Source organism: Schistocerca piceifrons, chromosome 4 (assembly GCF_021461385.2).
Source record: "Schistocerca piceifrons isolate TAMUIC-IGC-003096 chromosome 4, iqSchPice1.1, whole genome shotgun sequence".
In the NCBI taxonomy this organism is placed as follows: domain Eukaryota; kingdom Metazoa; phylum Arthropoda; class Insecta; order Orthoptera; family Acrididae; genus Schistocerca; species Schistocerca piceifrons.
Window position 1 is genome coordinate 610,453,482 of NC_060141.1, and position 17,918 is coordinate 610,471,399.

The window sequence follows — 17,918 nt, forward strand, 5'->3', positions numbered from 1 at the left end:
TTATCACTTTGGGACGATTTTTAATTAATTAATCAATATTATATGGGACCAACCTGTTCTGTTGTATTTCACCTAACGTGAAGTTTCGACTGAACGTGGTCTGCCCCAGGCATCAATATGCCTGGAAAATACGTCCAGAAATCAGAGTAACAAACATGGGCCCTCTTGCCGTGGAAATTCCAACTGAGGCAGTAAACAATGGTACGACGTCTTCTTCTATAGCAGCAAAGCACGTAATACGCTGAAGAGAAGATCACTAAGAAAAAATAAAGATGTAGTAGGTGGTAAAACTATTATGGGAAGCTAATGATGTGTGTTTAATAAAGAACGAAAACCTGAAGGAGAAGCAAAACAAAGTGTTTGAAATTAAAAGAAGATGCCAAGTCTTGGCAGTTACTGCAACTGAATGAGAGTAAGCCACTACCTAAGTCTTCAGAAAAACTCAGAGAGCTCCCATTCGTTACACATTTTGTACCAGTAAATCTTCAGTATAACCCTTTATAATAGGTGAATTTGAAATGTGTAAGCGGAAACCGTCTATCAGTAGCCTTGGTTTGGTGGAAATTCAGTTTTCCACCGCGGCCAATTCACCCACCACTCTCCTTCTGTATTACAATATAATAAATATTACTCTAATGCTTGAATAATACACTTTTGTAGCTACACGTAATCAACATTTTTTTCGACAAAAACAATTCACGCCTGGGGATTTCTCCATCTTGGCCTTCGTCTTTCAGCCGGCAATTTCCTGCATCCTGTTTTACTGTTGCACAGATAAAAAATTAATTCCCAATTCCGCTTCCTCGCGTTCCCCAGCAAGGCAACTTCACCACAAAATTTCCACATGACTACGAAACCTCTTAGTTCTCTTCCGAAAATGATACTTGTCGGAAATTCCCGTCGATGTTACGGAAACAATCATTAAGCCTCACTATCTGAATAAGAAGTATTTAGAAATAATTTCCAAGGTTACGAAACAGTATATAAACGAGGTAAGACTACCACGCAGATGCGTTGCTTCCCGGGACATAGTCATGACCAGACTGCTGGTGAGTGTCTCTGTATCTTAGCATTTTATGCAAAAGACCTTGCCGAAACGCTCTTACAAAAGCTATGTTGTGTGTAGTTATTGTAGTAGATTTACCACACCTGTTTTCTACTTCCCAGTGTCTGTTGCACAGTTTCGCGCAATAGAATCTGTTTTAAATCTCTATTTTCCGGACGGGTACCGTATTTACAAAGACTCATAACTGAATAAAAGGAAATCTTACTAGTATTTGATTCATACATTCGGTCGTCAATGACGGGAGAGATGTAGATTCAGCCGACATTAGTGAAGACGAGTTCGAAAACGATTTCAGTGTTGAGTAGTTAATTGTGATCATGCAGGTGAAACAGAATTGGCTTGCGACTGAGGTAACAGTGAAAATAATTGTTCACAAGAGTTTTCCTGAATCTTAATGCGTAGCACGTATTCTAAATCTAAGCCTGTACTGTGAAAATCACTGTAATGTGTGTGAAAGGGATAAACTTTATGTTGACATTTATAAACGATCTTTTCCCTCTGAATTACAGAAGAGGTTGCGAAATTGTAAATTACTTTCACAATCGTTGTGAAAGCGATACATACGAGGTATAAAATGTTGTTCGTTACACGCTACAAACTAGTTCCTGGAACTCTACGAGTATACGTGCTTATCGGTTGATTTTAGATGCCGTTTTTGTTGTTAAAATTGTTTCACTGTTTCTGTGACACTCAGACTCAAGCCAGCCAAACGAACTTCCCTTCCGGTTGATGATTCTAATTTTGGGATTAACGAATCATACATTTTAGCAAATTTTTCAGCGAAAGTGGTGCTTAGTTAACACATTCTTAGATAATCTGCCGTTTCCCAATCTCAGACATGAATGAATATCCATGTACTTATGCCTTCTTACTCCTGTTTCCATATGTTTTACACGGCGTGAAAGACTCCTGCTCAAAGTCGAAAACTGTGTATCTAACGAACTTATTACATTTATCTGTGTCTCAGCTCGTTTTTGGTGTAACGTTAATCATGTTTCCTTCGTTTCTTACCGCACTAGTGTTACATTTATCTATGTATCAACTCGATTTTGGACTATCGTTAATCATGGTTCCTTCTTTTCTTACCGTACAAGTTGGCAGCCATTACACCAAGTGATACAAAGGTAAAATTTGGCTGCTTGTTAATTAATATTTAATAGGTATCATTTTCTCATAAATGATAATGCTTCTGCGGGAAGTCTCAGACGTAGTTCGTTAAACAAGTAATGAACAACAGTACTACTATCACACTTATTTAGTGAACACAGCGAAATCATTACCGTGTGGCTAACTGTTCGTCTATTATAACTTGCTGAAAAGTCAGTGGTAAATTTACTAGTAATATTCACAGCAACGCACAATATTGGTAGGCTAGGTTCTAGCACTTTTTTGGGAGTTTTCCGAAGGACGTGCATTCCGAAATCCTAATATTTTAATCTAGAATCATAATAAATACATCATTTTCGAACCGTTTGGTAGTACAGCTGACGCAGCATATAGAAACAGAAAATAAACGTAACACTGAAGAGAAAAAACCTATAAGATGCCGTACAGCCTGTTCCACCGATCCTTGTACGCTACAGACTACTTTGTCATTGGCCAGTGTGGGGTGCAACTAGAACTAATGTTGTGTGTCGAGTTAGAAGTTGATTATATTGTAATAACAAAGTAGAGAATTGCTTTAGAAGGTTTCCTATCAACTACTCGCCCATTGTCTTACAAGTAAAACTTTTCACCCTGGAGTGTGATAAACTAAAGTAAACCTTTTAATTAAAATAATTATAAATAAAAATTAGATATTTCACTTACATCCAAAAAATCGCAGCGAAGGAATGATAAAATTCTTCTAAATATAATTTCTTGCACTACAAAGGCTTAAATTTTACTGCCTCACATATTTCTAAACTGAAGAAAATTGCTTACCCTTTAGACACGTAGTGCAGTGTATGAAAATATTCCTTCCTTTTGCTGTTCACGTGTGTTTAGAAATAACAACAAATGGAGCTGGAGACAAGTTTATCATGAGAAACATAAAAACATTTAGAGTGCTCCACAACAAGCGTGTGAATATTTATTGATAATTTTTGACTAAGTGCGATGTGTCTTAAATCGAAATTAGAAAGGTGGTCCTAGCACCCATTAGCTTATCACATAGATATCAGGTATGTATGTCTTTATTTACATTAGATAAGCGAAACTGGCTTTACGGCTACGTTAGGCATCCGTTCTTCAAAAGCCGAGCTACAACTTTTCTACCTCTAGAAAAATGGTTCCCAAACTTTTCATCTGACGGAACACTATGAGAATCCTGGTACTGTGATGGAAAATCTTGTTTATTTTGGAGGTTAATAAAAATCACAAAATTTTGAAAAACTGAGAAAACTTGTTTTATTTAGGAATTTCTTCAAGTTAAATCATTACTAACAACATACAAATTACAATAAAACTTTAATAAATTAATTATTTATTTCAAATGTATTTAGTAATTGTTTTATATTTTTTCCTGACACTAAACAACAAATTTGAGTAAGGTTTCCAGTGGCTAATGTGATTCTGGGTGCTTAAATTACAAATTAAAGGTTGCAGTGCCTTCAATGATTTTGGGTCCTTAAACTAGACATCTTCTCGACGCCCAAATATAGGAAGATGAATTCCAATATTTGGTGTGGTGTCAAGCCTGTCAGTGAATTCAGACTTGGTTCAGCACAATAAAAAATCTTGCTTCACGCAAATATGTAGTGGAAAACGGAAGTAAAAAGTTGCAACATGTATTAATAAATTTCAATATTCCTCTGACAAATTCGTCCAGAAATTACATAATGGCTGATCTTTGTGCTTTTGCTTTAAATGAGAGTCATTTACTATGTCAAATAGTTGTTCATACTATCTTGCATTTAAGGCTGTTAGCTTAGTTGTTATAGAAAATTGATTGCCAACACAGAAATTATGCTCACCAATCTTTGGATAATATGGTAGAAGAGTTTTCTTTAAGTCGTAAATACTTTGGAAACTTCTTCATCTATTTTAAAATTGTTTTCAGTGGAGCATTCGTGGAATGGGGGAAAGCAGTAGAAACTGTTTTCGTGAACTGAAGAAATAAGAAATTTTAGTTTTCTCTAAAAAACCGCAATTTTATCTCGTTTATTAAAAACTGTAATGTTCTTGCCTTACATTGACAAGTTCATTCCGTGGCATTTTGTAAAAAGTCTTCCAGATAGACGAGTTTATCAACGATAAATGTAATGTGATATCACAATTTTACAACAAGTTCCAAGAGATGAAATAATGGCACCGTAAGATTGTTGAAACCTGTCATCTTGGAACAATAAAAGTTTCTGCACTGTGATCGCGACGTCCAACGTATGCTCTTCACATCCAAGCTTGTTGTTATTGTTGTGGTCTTCAGTCCTGATACTCGTTTGCTGCAGCTCTCCATGCTACTCTATCATGTGCAAGCTTTTTCATCTCCCAGTACTTACTGGAACCCACATCCTTCTGAATCTGCTTTGTGTATTCATCTTTTGGTCTCCCTCTACGATTGCTACCCTCCACGCTGCCCTCCAGTGCTAAATTTGAGATCCCTTGCTGCCTCAGAACATGCCCTACCAACCGGTGCCTTCTTCTTGTCAAGTTGTTCCTCAAACTCCTCTTCTCCATTATTCTGTTCAATACCTCCTCATTACTTACGTGATCTACCCATCTAATCTTCAGCATTCTTCTACAGCACCACATTTCGAAAGCTTGTATTCTTTTCTTGTCCAAACTATTTATCGTCCATGTTTCACTTCCATGCATGACTCCATTCCATACAAAGACTTTCAGAAACGACTTTCTGACACTTAAATCTATACTCGATGTTAACAAATTTGTCTTCTTCAGAAACGCTTTCCTTCCCATTGCCAGTCTACATTTTATATCCTCTCTACTTCGACCATCATCAGTTATTTTGCTCCCCAAATAGCAAAACTCCTTTACTACTTTAAGTGTCTCATTTCCTAATCTAATTCCCTCAGCATCACCCGACTTAATTCCACTACATTCCATGATCCTTGATTTGCTTTTGTTGATGTTCATCTTATAACCTCCTTTCAAGACACTTCCAAGTCCTTTGCTGTCTCTGACAGAATTACAATGTCATCAGCTAACCTCACAGTTCTTATTTCTTCTCCATGGATTTTAATACCAACTCCGAATTTTTCTTTCCTTTCCTTTAATGCTTGCTCAGTATAAAGATTGAATAACATCGTAGAGAGGCTACAACAGTGTCTCACTCCCTTCCCAACAACTGCTCCCCTTTCGTGACCCTCGACTCTTATAACTGCCATCTAGTTTCTGTTTCAAATTGTAAATAGCCTTTCGCTTCCTGTGTTTTACCCCTGCCACCTTTAGAATTTGAAAGAGAATATTCCAATCAACATTCTCAAAAGCTTCCTCTAAGTCTACAAATGCTAGAAACGTAGGTTTGCCTTTCCTTAATCTTTCTTCTAAAATAAGGCGTAGGGTCAGTATTGCCTCCCGTGTTCCAACATTTCTACGGAATCCAAACTGATCTTCCCCGAGGTCGACTTCTACCAGTTTTTCCATTCGTCTGTAAACAATTCGCGTTAGTATTCTGCAGCTGTGACTTATTAAACTGATAGTTCGGTATTTTTCACATCTCTCAACACCTGCTTTCTTTGGGATTGGAATTATTATATTCTTCTTGAAGTCTGAGGGTATTTCGCCTGTCTCATACATCTTGCTCACCAGATGGTAGAGTTTTGTCATGACTGGCTCTCCCAAGGCCGTCAGTAGTTCTAATGGAATGTTGTCTGCTCCCGGGGCCTTGTTTCGACTCAGGTCTTTCAGTGCTTTGTCAAACTCTTCACGCAGTATCGTATCTCCCATTTCATCTCCATCTACATCCTCTTCCATTTCCGTAATATTGTCCTCAAGTACATTGCCCATGTATAGACCCTCTATATACTCCTTCCACCTTTCTGCTTTCCCTTCTTTGCTTAGAACTGGGTTTCCATCTGAGCTCTTGATATTCATACAAGTGGTTCTCTTTTCTCCAAAGGTCTCTTTAATTTTCCTGTAGGCAGTATCTATCTTACCCCTAGTGAGATAAGCCTCTACATTCTTACATTTGTCTTCTAGCCATCCCTGCTTAGCAGTTTTGCACTTCCTGTCGATCTCATTTTTGAGACGTTTGTATTCCTTTTTGCCTCCTTCATTTACTGCATTTTTGTATTTTCTCCTTTCATCAATTAAATTCAATATTTCTTCTGTTACCAAAGGATTTCTACTAGCCCTCGTCTTTTTACCTACTTGATCGTCTGCTGCCTTCACTATTTCATCCCTCAAAGCTACCCATTCTTCTTCTACTGTATTTCTTTCCCCCATTCCTGTTAATTGTTCCCTTATGCTCTCCCTGAAACTCTCCCCAACCTCTGGTTTAGTCAGTTTATCCAGGTCCCATCTCCTTAAATTCCTACCTTTTTGCAGTTTCTTCAGTCTTAATCTACAGTTCATAACCAATAGATTGTGGTCAGAGTCCACATCTGCCCCTGAAAATGTCTTACAATTTAAAACCTGATTCCTAAATCTCTGTCTTACCAATCCAAGCTTAGAGGAATTTTTAAAAATTCAATAAAATTTTGTGCTGAATTATTTTGCGGATTAAATAAGGCCATTAACTCGTTACGAAGTTCATGAAGCCCCAATAGCGTTTTTGCTCTGGACAGCCGTCTAACTTTTGCAATTAATACAAGTAATAAAAGAGCGTTATGTTTCACCACCCAGTTTGTCACAAAACATTTTAAACAATCTGGACTGCAGTGGTCAAGATTTCACGTACTTTATCATTTTGAGGGCTTCATTCATAAGATATTTTAAACCAGTAGGCACTTTTTTGTTACTAGAGCTTGCTTCTGCAAAATACAATGACCACTGGTGGTTCATGTAAGTACCTACAGTGTAGACGATACAGCTGCTTTGGTTTTTCGTAGAACGGTTGTAGAATGATTTGTGCAAATATCAATACAGTTCTCCCAACTGATATTTTATAATGTTCCCGCTATTTTTTTTCACGTAAATATGAGCTCATTAGTAGATCTTCAATACTGTTATCAAAAGTGTAATGAACTAATATTAGTAGTACAGCCTGTACTGCAACATCTGTGGATAAATACATTTATAGTGCATACATATTCACTGCAAAAGCCCAAGTCGATGAATTAGCCCTCTCCCTATGACAGCAGAAATATCTCTGATGGGCCATGAAACGGCATTGTCAGATAATTTTACCACATCAATTTTTTACAATCTGCTTATTAATAAGACATGACCCTACACCTTTTACACATGGCTTAATAAGTTTTTATCCATTTGAATGAGCTTCACCAGTAAGTGCAAATACGGTAACTTAAGTAACTTACACTTCGAGATATTTCGGGTACATGTTCATTATGAATTTTTGTAAAAGTAATTATTTGATCTTCAGATTTTTACATTGAGTCATGCTATGTTTTAAAAAAGTATCTTTTCCTTCGTGATCAGTAAGCATTGTTCCTAAGTGACTGGGGTGAAAAAAGTGCTTGCGAGCTTTGTTTGACGTAAGACGCACTGCACCAGTCCACATAAATCATAATTTTAAATAGTTGTCGTCGTACTGCCATTTACGTCTATTTATTTATGACACGTGTTCTTTAATATTTTGTTTTGAAGAAATTCCGGTTTATGTACCTTTTCTTCTTCAGTAGTAGATGTAACAATTGAATTACATCTGCCTTCCATCAAAGCTCCCTCGAAGCTCAACTTAGCAATACGAGTACAGGGATGTGATTCATTTTAATCGATGAAACAACACATACCTGCGTATGAGGTAGGCCCTGTTACTTCCGCAGATTAGTTTCCTCCAGAATTTAAACGCATGCATGCTGAACACTGAACAAGAATTTTACTGATGAATTTTAATCAAATTTATGAAGAATATTTCAGCAATACCGTCAACATCATTGTGCTGGCACGTACCGCGCTAATTAGCTTCTTTCTGTGTACACTGCTAGCTACAGAGGAAAGGAAACCAAAGCGATCGCAATGAATTGTAGAGCGGATTGGAGGTGCCGTGAAATGACTTTCCCCAGTATTCATCCTGTGCCGACAATACAATTGCGCCATACAGATCAGTTGGGTGTCATGAACGTGCATCACTTTGTTGAAAGATGGTGCTTATTTGTGGTAATGATTATTAAGTGAGTTATACTGAGGCTGTTGTAACTAAATAACACAGTGGATAGAAGAGAATATATTTTGAATGTATAGTCAACATACAGGCACGCAGGTAGGGAGCGTAAACCAATGTGATTACAATATTAGATCGCATAGTTTGGCAGTTGTTGCAATAACGACGACTTCATACTTCCACCGACTGTTATTAATAAGAAGCAGGGACTAAGTTAATGGATGCAGCACAATATAAGCCATTTTTATCAAGGATGAAACTGAAAGAAATGCCTAATGCAATTGGCTATCACACGCACATACGTTTTGTTGTGTCAGCAACGGTCATTTATGAAATTTACACCAATTAAATTAGTATAAAGAAAATATCGAAAAAAACGTAAAGGACGATCAAAAAGTTTCCTTTCGAAGGCCGCACATTCCAGAATCGGTATGTCAAGCAAGCAAATGCGCCGTGAGCACTGAGGCAATAATCCCACTGACGCATCAATTTGAAGATCCCTGTTTGGTAAAACACCGTGGCTTGCTGGTTGAAGAAGCCTGTAGCTGCCAGCTGTACTTGTACATCCTCGTCCGACAGGAATCGTCGACCCTTCACAGTCTACCATGAGAGACCGAAGGCGTGATAATTGCATGGGGACACATCAGACTATAGGGTGGGTGTTCGAGAATCTCCCACTTGAGCTGGGAAAACTTCTGCGTTACGACATTTGTGATATGGGGGCGTCTGTTATCGTGAGGCAGCAGCGCCTCTTGTTGCAGGGACGCGGACTTGGTTTTAGACAGACACGCAGCCCTGTACACATTCTTCATTCTCCGGTGAATATCTACCGGTGTTTGTTTGTCGGCAGCCAAGAAGACAGTAACAGTACGTTGGTCCTGTTTCGACACATTTTTAATAATGTCGACAGAGCTGATGTTCGCGTTCCACCTGATGAAAATGAAAGATCGCAATTAGTGGCGCAAGAAAAAGAATACAATTAGTAACAGCTGTGTAAGTCACGAACATATTTTTCGTATAGTGTGTAACAGCTGTGTAGCATTTTATGCAAAAAACCGCAAGAGAATTGTGATTCTATATTCTAGGAGTGACTTACGTATAGGATAAATCTCGTATACAGTCATGGACTTCTCCATTAGGTGTAACTAATTTATTCAGTTAAAGACACACATTTAGTTCAAAAGGTTGATTACGAATATGCTGAGTATAACTTTAAACGGACTTGATGTAGAGCTACTGATATTGGAAAACACATCCTCAAAGTAATATGAAGTATTTTCCGCTGCTAATAATTATTCTGGCACAATTTTTTTAACAATATTGTTTAACGATGTATGTAAACGTGAGGTGTTATAGGAACGATCTTGTTGTGGCTTGACTTACAGTATTCTGATGTTGAATCTGGGTGTAATATTATTTCAGGTGTTATTCGGAAAAGGTAATTCTAACATCCAATTTTGGCCAGCATAGGCAGTACAAACATTTACAGGTAAACATTAATGTTAGCGAAGCGTTTGCACTGTCTGTTTCTTTTGATCAAACTGACGTATGTTTGAATGGGATTGGAAATTTTGACCTCGTGTACTTGACGGATTTTCTTATTCGTGAGAGGCATATCTGTGAATTGCGTGATCCACTATCAGGATTACTAATTAGCTACACTCAGATTGTCGTTACTGGATAGCGATCCTAATGTTCTGTACTAAATATTCTGATTTTTGCTTTTTTTTTTTGGCAAATAACGAACACGTCTATTGCTTCAACCTCATGGTGATTTGCACTATATTTCATCAAAATCAGCACGTATTATGTTCTTAAAGTCATCTTTAACGGTTAAGGTACATTTTACAGTCTCGTATGGACTGTAATTCGGAATCGAGTACCTTACGTCCGAATTGTTAGGCTTCTGATCAAACGGTAATTGTGATTAGACAGATCGGGATGTGCGGTTTAAACCGTGTATGGATTGCTGGCAGCAAGCAAACTGCGTCGAACAAATTCACTCGGGTACTTATCCAGAGTCTACTGATTCTGTACAGTGATAGTTAAATATCCTGATTGCAGCATGTACGGGTTTTCACTATACTACAGAGTCTACGTATAACTGAGTGGCTCTAGTCAATTCATACTGCCACGTTCATTTTGTTTTTATATTTGTCCTCAGTCTCCTCTCACCACGACTTCGTCTCCTGTAACAAGCTCTTCATTTGATAGATGCATTTATAACTAACGTCCTCAATTATTTATTAGACACATTCATATCTCTGTCTTTCACTACTTCTTTATCCTCTACAGCTCCCTTACGTAACATGGAAGTTATTCCTTGGCGATTTAACACATGTACTATAATCCTTTCTCTTCCCAGTGTTTTCCATGTGTTCCTCTTTTCGCGGATTCTGTGCAGAACCTCGTTTCTTACCAGTCCACCTAATTTTCAACATCCTTTCATACTATTTACTCTTTTTCTGCTTTTCACACAGTTGTTGATTCACTTTCATACAATTCGTTGTGGCAAACGTATATTCTCAGAAGTCTCTTGGTGAAATTAAGGCATATGTCGGCTACCAGTAGACTTCTTTTGACCAAGCATACCTCCTTTGCCTTGCCGGGCTGCTTTTATGCCCCCTTCCTTCAGGCGTCAATTTCTGCAGCATAATTTCTTTATTTTGTCTCCTTGTTACTACCTAATTTTGATGTTAAAATTATTGCTAATCTCATTTCTGCTATACCCCATTACATTTCTCTTTCTCCGGTTTACTCTCAATTTAGATTGTGAGCTGACCAATTGTTCATTCCATTCAACAGGACCTGTAAATATTGCTCAGTTTCACTGAGGATAACAGTGTGATCAACAAATGCTGCCGCTGTGGCCTAGCGGTTCTAGGTGCTTCAGTCCGGAACCGCGCTGCTGCTACGGTCGCAGATTCGAATCCTGCCTCGGGCATGGATGTGTCTGATGTCCTTGGGTTAGTTAGGTTTAAGTAGCTCTAAGTCTATGGGACTGATGACCTCAAATTTTATGCCCCACAGTGCTTGGAGCCATTTTTAATAAATGTTGTTATTCATACCACTTCACACAAAATTTTATTCCACTCTTGAACATTTATTTGATTCTTCGGTGTATAGATAAACAACCCAACAAGCCTACAAGCCTGTCTTATGGTTTCTCTAAACATGTGAACTTCAGTTCTTGTCTTTTACTCTAGTTTCTTAGGCATATTGTGTAGTTCGCGATTTTCCCTATAGCTTACACCTGTTTACCTGCTCACTTCGAACATTTTTCGTATTCATTAAGTATTACCTCCATTACCAAGTGCAACGTCAGAACTATCTCTCTGGTGTCGTTACCGTTTCTAAAGCCAGATTGATCATCGTCCAACACATCTTCAGTTTTCTTTTCCATTTTTCTGTATGTAATTTCTGTCAGCATCTTGGACGCATGAGTTGTTAAGCTGGTTGTACGACAGTTATCACATTGTTATCTTTTGGACTGTGTGAATGATTCTTTTGTGAAAGCTTCATGATCTGTCTCCAGTTCCACACCAAGCGAGATGGCGCAGTGGTTAGCACACTGGACTTGCATTCTGGAGGACGACGGTTCAGCCCCGTGTCCGGTCATCCTGATTTAGGGTTTCCTTGATTTCCCTAAATCGCTCCTGGTAGTTGCCGGAATAGTTCCTTTGAAAGGGCACGGCCGACTTCCTTCCCCGTCCTTCCCTAAGCCGATGAGACCGATGACCTCGCAGTTCCTTCCCCCAATCAACCCAACCCCAGTTTCACAGATTCTACAATCCAATTTGCATAGCCATTTTGTTGCCACTTGCTCCAAGGATTCTAGAAATTCGGAAGGACTGTAACCTGTACTTACTGCCTTACTTGATCGTAAGTCTACCAATGCTCCACTGAAATGATGCCGGATGTCCTACATCTTCCACATTGAGTCCATTTCTTCTCCCCCCAATCCCCCCTCCCCCACTTCCCTCGCCTAGCTCGAAGAGGCCTAACGCTCTCGCCACTGCGTTTACCAGTGGAATTTTCCGAAGAGTACTCATGCACGCATTTGCTTTTAATTTCATCGAAGGTTGTTTTCACGTTTTCCTACAGCCATTTCACTTTGGCCTCCCCTGTTCTTCCTATTTATTTCATTCGCAAGGGACTTATATTGCTGTATTCCTGTCTTAGACTGAAGATTTTTCTACTTTTACCTTTCGTAGACCATTTTACGTCTTTCTTCTGCTGTCTGTTTTCTTCGCTTAATCATATCTATATCTGTCTGCCGAACTTCTATATTTTTCCGTTTTAGGAATGTCCAATCCTCTTCCACCGAACTGCGTAGTGTGATATTCATTACCGCATTATCTACAGCCTTACAAAACTTCAAACATATTTCGTCACTCCTCAGTACCTACATCAGAATCGCACTTTTTCCCTTCTTCTCTCTCAAACGTCTACTGTTCATCATTACTGAATTGTGGTCCGAGTCTGTATCTACTGCTGAATACGTCTAAAACCATACGCACACTGATTCCGCCGCGCCGCGCAAGGATAGGAAAGGTGTTCAGTGCACCGGGGCGAGGTTGGTGTGGGCGTCAAACGCTACAACGAACTAATTCCATGCTGTGCCGGTGCATCAAAGGAAACGGTTCGTTCGCCCACGATTTTCTGGATTGCGTTTCCCTTATTTCGTTTTTATTGATGAGCGTGGGCACACTCTGGAACACTGGTGCGCGCCTACGAACACCGTGCTCCATTCCGCGCAGTTCCGCCTTGGTCTTCGTTGTTCGTCGCTGCTGTGTACAGCGCATTTGTGAGTGGCGTGGTACGTTTATATGGACGCGCCTTTACAATACAACATCTGATATCGAAATATCTATAGGACTACGATTTAATCATACTGGAATCTTCCCATGTCACTAGACGAATATATGGGGAAAATATGTGATTTTCGTAAGAATTGCTCAATTATGGTATATTGATAATTTTTACTTATGGACCGTCTGACAGCAACTGAATACAACACAATTTTAGTGCCATACGCGTTTTGCCGTTATTTTCTGCGAGGAATGATCAGTGGCTGGTTGCATGGACGATTTCCTACATATTACGCTCCTGTTGCATTTTTGATGTTGTTCTTCTTATGAATGCCAATTTGCGGTTTTTTTCCACCCTGTTTTATCGTCCACCTTCTTGCTTTCATTGTATATATTTCTCATTTTGCTTAAATTTCGTTTTATTTACAAATAAATCTTCGTCTGCGTTATTTTGTCCGTCGTGCGGTGGGTATTTAAGTTATGATTTAAATGTTTATGTCGCGACTACCGTGCAAAAATTTTCACATCTGATAAAGAAAAATACATTTATCATATCGTTCCACAGTCAATATAAACAGATTATTTTGCCTATTTTTTTTAACTGATAGATCAGAATTTTGAAGTACTTGAATATTACAGTAAGTAAATATAATGAAATTCCCAATGGGAAAAGAATGATGTAAAGAAAAACGAAACAAATGAAAAAGTTTTATTTGTTGATTAAAATGATGTGACAGGAGAAAAGACATGAAAAATGACATTTAAACAAAATAATTTATAAACATAATGATCAAAGTAATTTCGATAAACATTTAAAAATAAAAAAATTATGCACTCAACGAGATTCGAACCGAGGATATTTTATATGTTGTTCACTACAAAACACAACCCGTGTATGTAATACAACTTTCCTTAACGTTACTGAGGATCATGCAACCTTCCGAAATTTTTTTCGTCAATCACTCATAGACGAGGGCCCACCAAGGGTGAATGGCTGCAGGGTGTGCTACCTGGGATCTTAACCAACATCACAAGAATATTTGCTTTCAAAAAGTCATTGCCACCGCTGGGAACCTCACGTTGTGAGAGGAGACTATAAAACCGAAGTGAACAGCTCCCTTGTTCTGTCCGCAGGTAATCTTGCCGCTGCTGCTGTGTCTGGCCGCCTGGGCAACCGCGCAGTTCAGCGGCGGCTACGGCAGGCCTGGCTTTGGAGGCGGTGGCTTCGGACGGCCCGGCTACGGCGGCTACCCAGGCAACTACGGGCGTTACCCGGGCAACTACTACGGCGGCGGCTACAGGCCGGACTTCGGTCCCGGGGGCGGCTTCCGGCCTGGATATGGATACGGCGGTGGATACAATGGATTCGGTGGCGGGGGCTTTGGCCGCTGAACACACTGCCAGCCACTGAGCATCTGAGTCCAAGGATCCTGACCAAACAATTTCACAGTATTTCGTTATTGTGGACTATTGTATACTATTAAAACAAATAAAGCTGCATATTTAAGTAGAATGGCAACTTTATTTCTGAGAATTTAGTCAGTCTAATGAGGATTTTTATTAAAAATTTAGTTATGTATACGAAATATAGTAACAGTTTGCCTACTATCCTTCGCTTATAATAATGAATTTTGGCCAGCCGCTGTGGCCGAGCGGTTCTAGGTGCTTCAATCCGGAACCGCGCTGCTGCTGCGGTCGCAGGTTCGAATCCTGCCTCGGGCATGGATGTGTGTGATGTCCTTAGGTTAGTTAGGTTTAAGTAGTTCTAAGTCTAGGGGACTGATGACCTCAGATGTTCAGTCCCATAGTGCCTAGAGCCATTTGAACCATTTGAATGAATTTTGTCACACAGTTAATAATGCTCTACGGCCGGGAGAGCGGCATGCTGACCACATGCCCCTCCACCTCCGAATACTGTGACGCCTGGAGGCTGAGGATGACACGGCAGCCGGTCGGTAACGTTGGATCTTCCAAGGCCTGCTCGGACGGAGTTTAGATTTTTATAATGCTCAGTAAGTTCACTGCAGGTAATGACCTGACACGCAGATAACTTACTATGAATAAAATCTGTTGTTCGCTGATGAATTGAAAACTTCGTGTGTGTGCTAGTTTTCTTGCTGACTATTACCAGTCGTTCTTATTGAAAAGGGACACTACCCCCCACCAGAGGCTAAGCCCATAACTAATGTGCATAAGCACTCACTTTTAAAAACCATAAACCTGAAATTAATCAACACGATTAGTCAATAACAATTTGTTTGCAAGTTCTGCATCTCGCAGATTGATACTGCGATAAACTTACCTCATACATCAATAGAAAACACGTTTTTGCACCTGTTTATGTAATGTAAACAGCTCAATTGGGTACAAAAAGGCAATATTGTCAGCACAAGAAAGATAGAGGATTACGGATGATTATGCAGAGGTTGTTTAAAATAAGTAACAACAATTTGGAATGAATGTGTATTGAGACGTAAAGAGCAAAAACAATTGGGTTCCAGTCACTCAGAATGTAAGTATAAACATGGTGAAGGGTTCCTTCCGTGATATGGTAGTATTTACACAATTTAAAATAATTTTCGAAAGGAAGGAGGCCAAGAATTATATGAAACTGAAATTCTTCGCCTAACGGGCTGGTGCAGCCATTTAAATCTAGGATTTTATTTTTGATGCTTTCTGTTAAATTATTCTCCTTTGTTGAAGTTCCATATGCAGTACAGGCTAAAGTGCAGTGTTAGTCGGCTTGATGATATTTGTGTAAGATAACTAATATACTCACAAAAAAACAAGGCTATCAGACTTGGTGAGAAAATTCAGGTTAAGTTCAAAGAATATAAGCGTTGAAGCCACCTAATCGTTGCGTCATCAAACCTGCCTTCTCCAACTCAGTTTGAACTGTAGAATATTATGATTTCATATGCCATTTTGTCAGGAATGATCAAGACTGAAATAAAAGTTGTTTATTATTTTAGATAACGACAGACTGCATTCTACTTCATCTGCTCTATTTGGCCTGCAGAAAGAGAACAAATACGAAACAGTGTCGGAGCGTCGATGATTGGCACAGATACTACTTACATGAAGGCTGGTTTGTCTTCTATCGTTGTTCCACATGTTCGACATCGATAGCAAGACATTGCAAAACACACTCATTATTTACTAATGGATACAGAAAAGTAGATCGTTTGTGAAGTGGATAATTAAGCACTTTCTGTAGTATTACAGGAACTACGCGAAAAGTGAGATATTTAAATCTATGTGATGCCTATCTCAATTCTGCTGTTACTGATGTATGGTACAAAGTATGTATTTTGTTGGTGGTCTGTGGGAGAAAGGTGCTGTTCAGATATTCGTTTCACAAGCTGTAGCCACGATGACATTGTGTCACGTGTTAATGCTAATGTTTAAAAAAAACTAATTGTTTTTAACTTATGGAATCAGTATTTCTGTCTTAAGAAATAATGATCATAGCAATGGTGTTTCAAAGGTAATTAAGTTTCATGACCAAAACACAATCGAACCCTTTTGGCTTTTACCTCTCACAAAATTACATTTTACTCTAAGTGGTTATTTACCCGCAGATTTTACTGAGAAGTTTAAAAATGTACCTATACAGGGACAACTTCCAAAGTTGGACAAGGCAGCTGCAGGCTAGCAACCCCTTGACACTGCTCCGAATTTAGGTGACTGCCTGAAGGCCCCTAGGACTAGTTTGCGTCTCTGTAAAGGAACATTTCTTTAAATATGTCAGAAAAGGTGGGCAGGTGCCACAGAGAGTGTTGCCCAACTGGGGGTCTTAGAGGGACCATTTGTTATCTTATGACGCATGTGTCAACGTCGCACCTCACAGTAATCACACCACAAGAGCAGAAGTCTTACGACGCCACGCATTTGACCAAAATTTCGGACTTAAGCGTCGCAGGTGGACACAATTACGTGATTTTGAAGAACAAGTACACAGTGTAGTTGTTTTCAGTTCGTACACGGATCACAACATTTTTCGAGAGGAAGAACGGGGCTGGAAGAAAGCTCCAAGAATATCAGTAGAGGTGCGAAATACGTAATATAAAGATAACTTACAACTGAAGAAAACCTTTATTTACGCTGAAAGTTCAGTACGTACTGAAAGCTGAATATAACATTTCAATAATGCCGCCAGGCGAAAATAATAATATTACACAACTGAATGCAGTTTACTCATGCGAAAAAATAACTCCTTTGTAGAAATCGACAGCGAGAAATAACTAAACTCATTATTCATGTTGTCATATAAGGTACGTAACTCCTCTGATACACTTCATGTCTCAGAGGATATCCGAACATCAATCCGGAGTTATGCCCTCTGACGATTTTGGTACTTGTCCCACGTACCACTTCTTTCAGCTCTAGCATTGATTTATGCGCGTCAAAAGTTGTGATGCTGTATCGTGGCTGGGGGCCTACGTTAAAATATAGATTCAAACTAGTTGAGTACGTCAGCCCAAAGTTCAGTAGCGTCCCCAGGATTGGGAGGGGGTGCGACTTGACACCACAACGCCAGTTTATGTACTACCGTGTTCCTAAGATGCTCTCTCTGGTCAAGGGATGTCCCTCTACTACTCATTATTGCCATCCATAAAAAAAGGAACAGCCCGTTATGGCCAGAGTAAACTTACTTTGTGAAAGTGCCTCGTACATCTCTCCCCACACCCACTAAACACCATGAACCATGGATACCGCCGACTGGGTTAGCTTGTGTGCTTTAACGGTACAAAGGGCTGTACCGTACATGAAACCACAGTGGAGTGCTATCTGCGGATAGGTCAAACAAACGTGT

General features: G+C 39.3%; 1 protein-coding gene across 1 annotated transcript; it reads left to right on the forward strand.

Annotated features, from left to right (window-relative positions):
- The first annotated feature begins 1,029 nt into the window (after nucleotides 1-1,029).
- On the forward strand, nucleotides 1,030-14,572 carry LOC124794646 (glycine-rich cell wall structural protein-like). The gene is made up of 2 exons (XM_047258163.1): nucleotides 1,030-1,049; nucleotides 14,237-14,572. Exons 1-2 carry the CDS (start codon nucleotides 1,035-1,037, stop codon nucleotides 14,492-14,494), a joined length of 273 nt encoding a protein of 90 aa, XP_047114119.1. The 5' UTR covers nucleotides 1,030-1,034; the 3' UTR covers nucleotides 14,495-14,572.
- The last annotated feature ends 3,346 nt before the right edge of the window (nucleotides 14,573-17,918 follow it).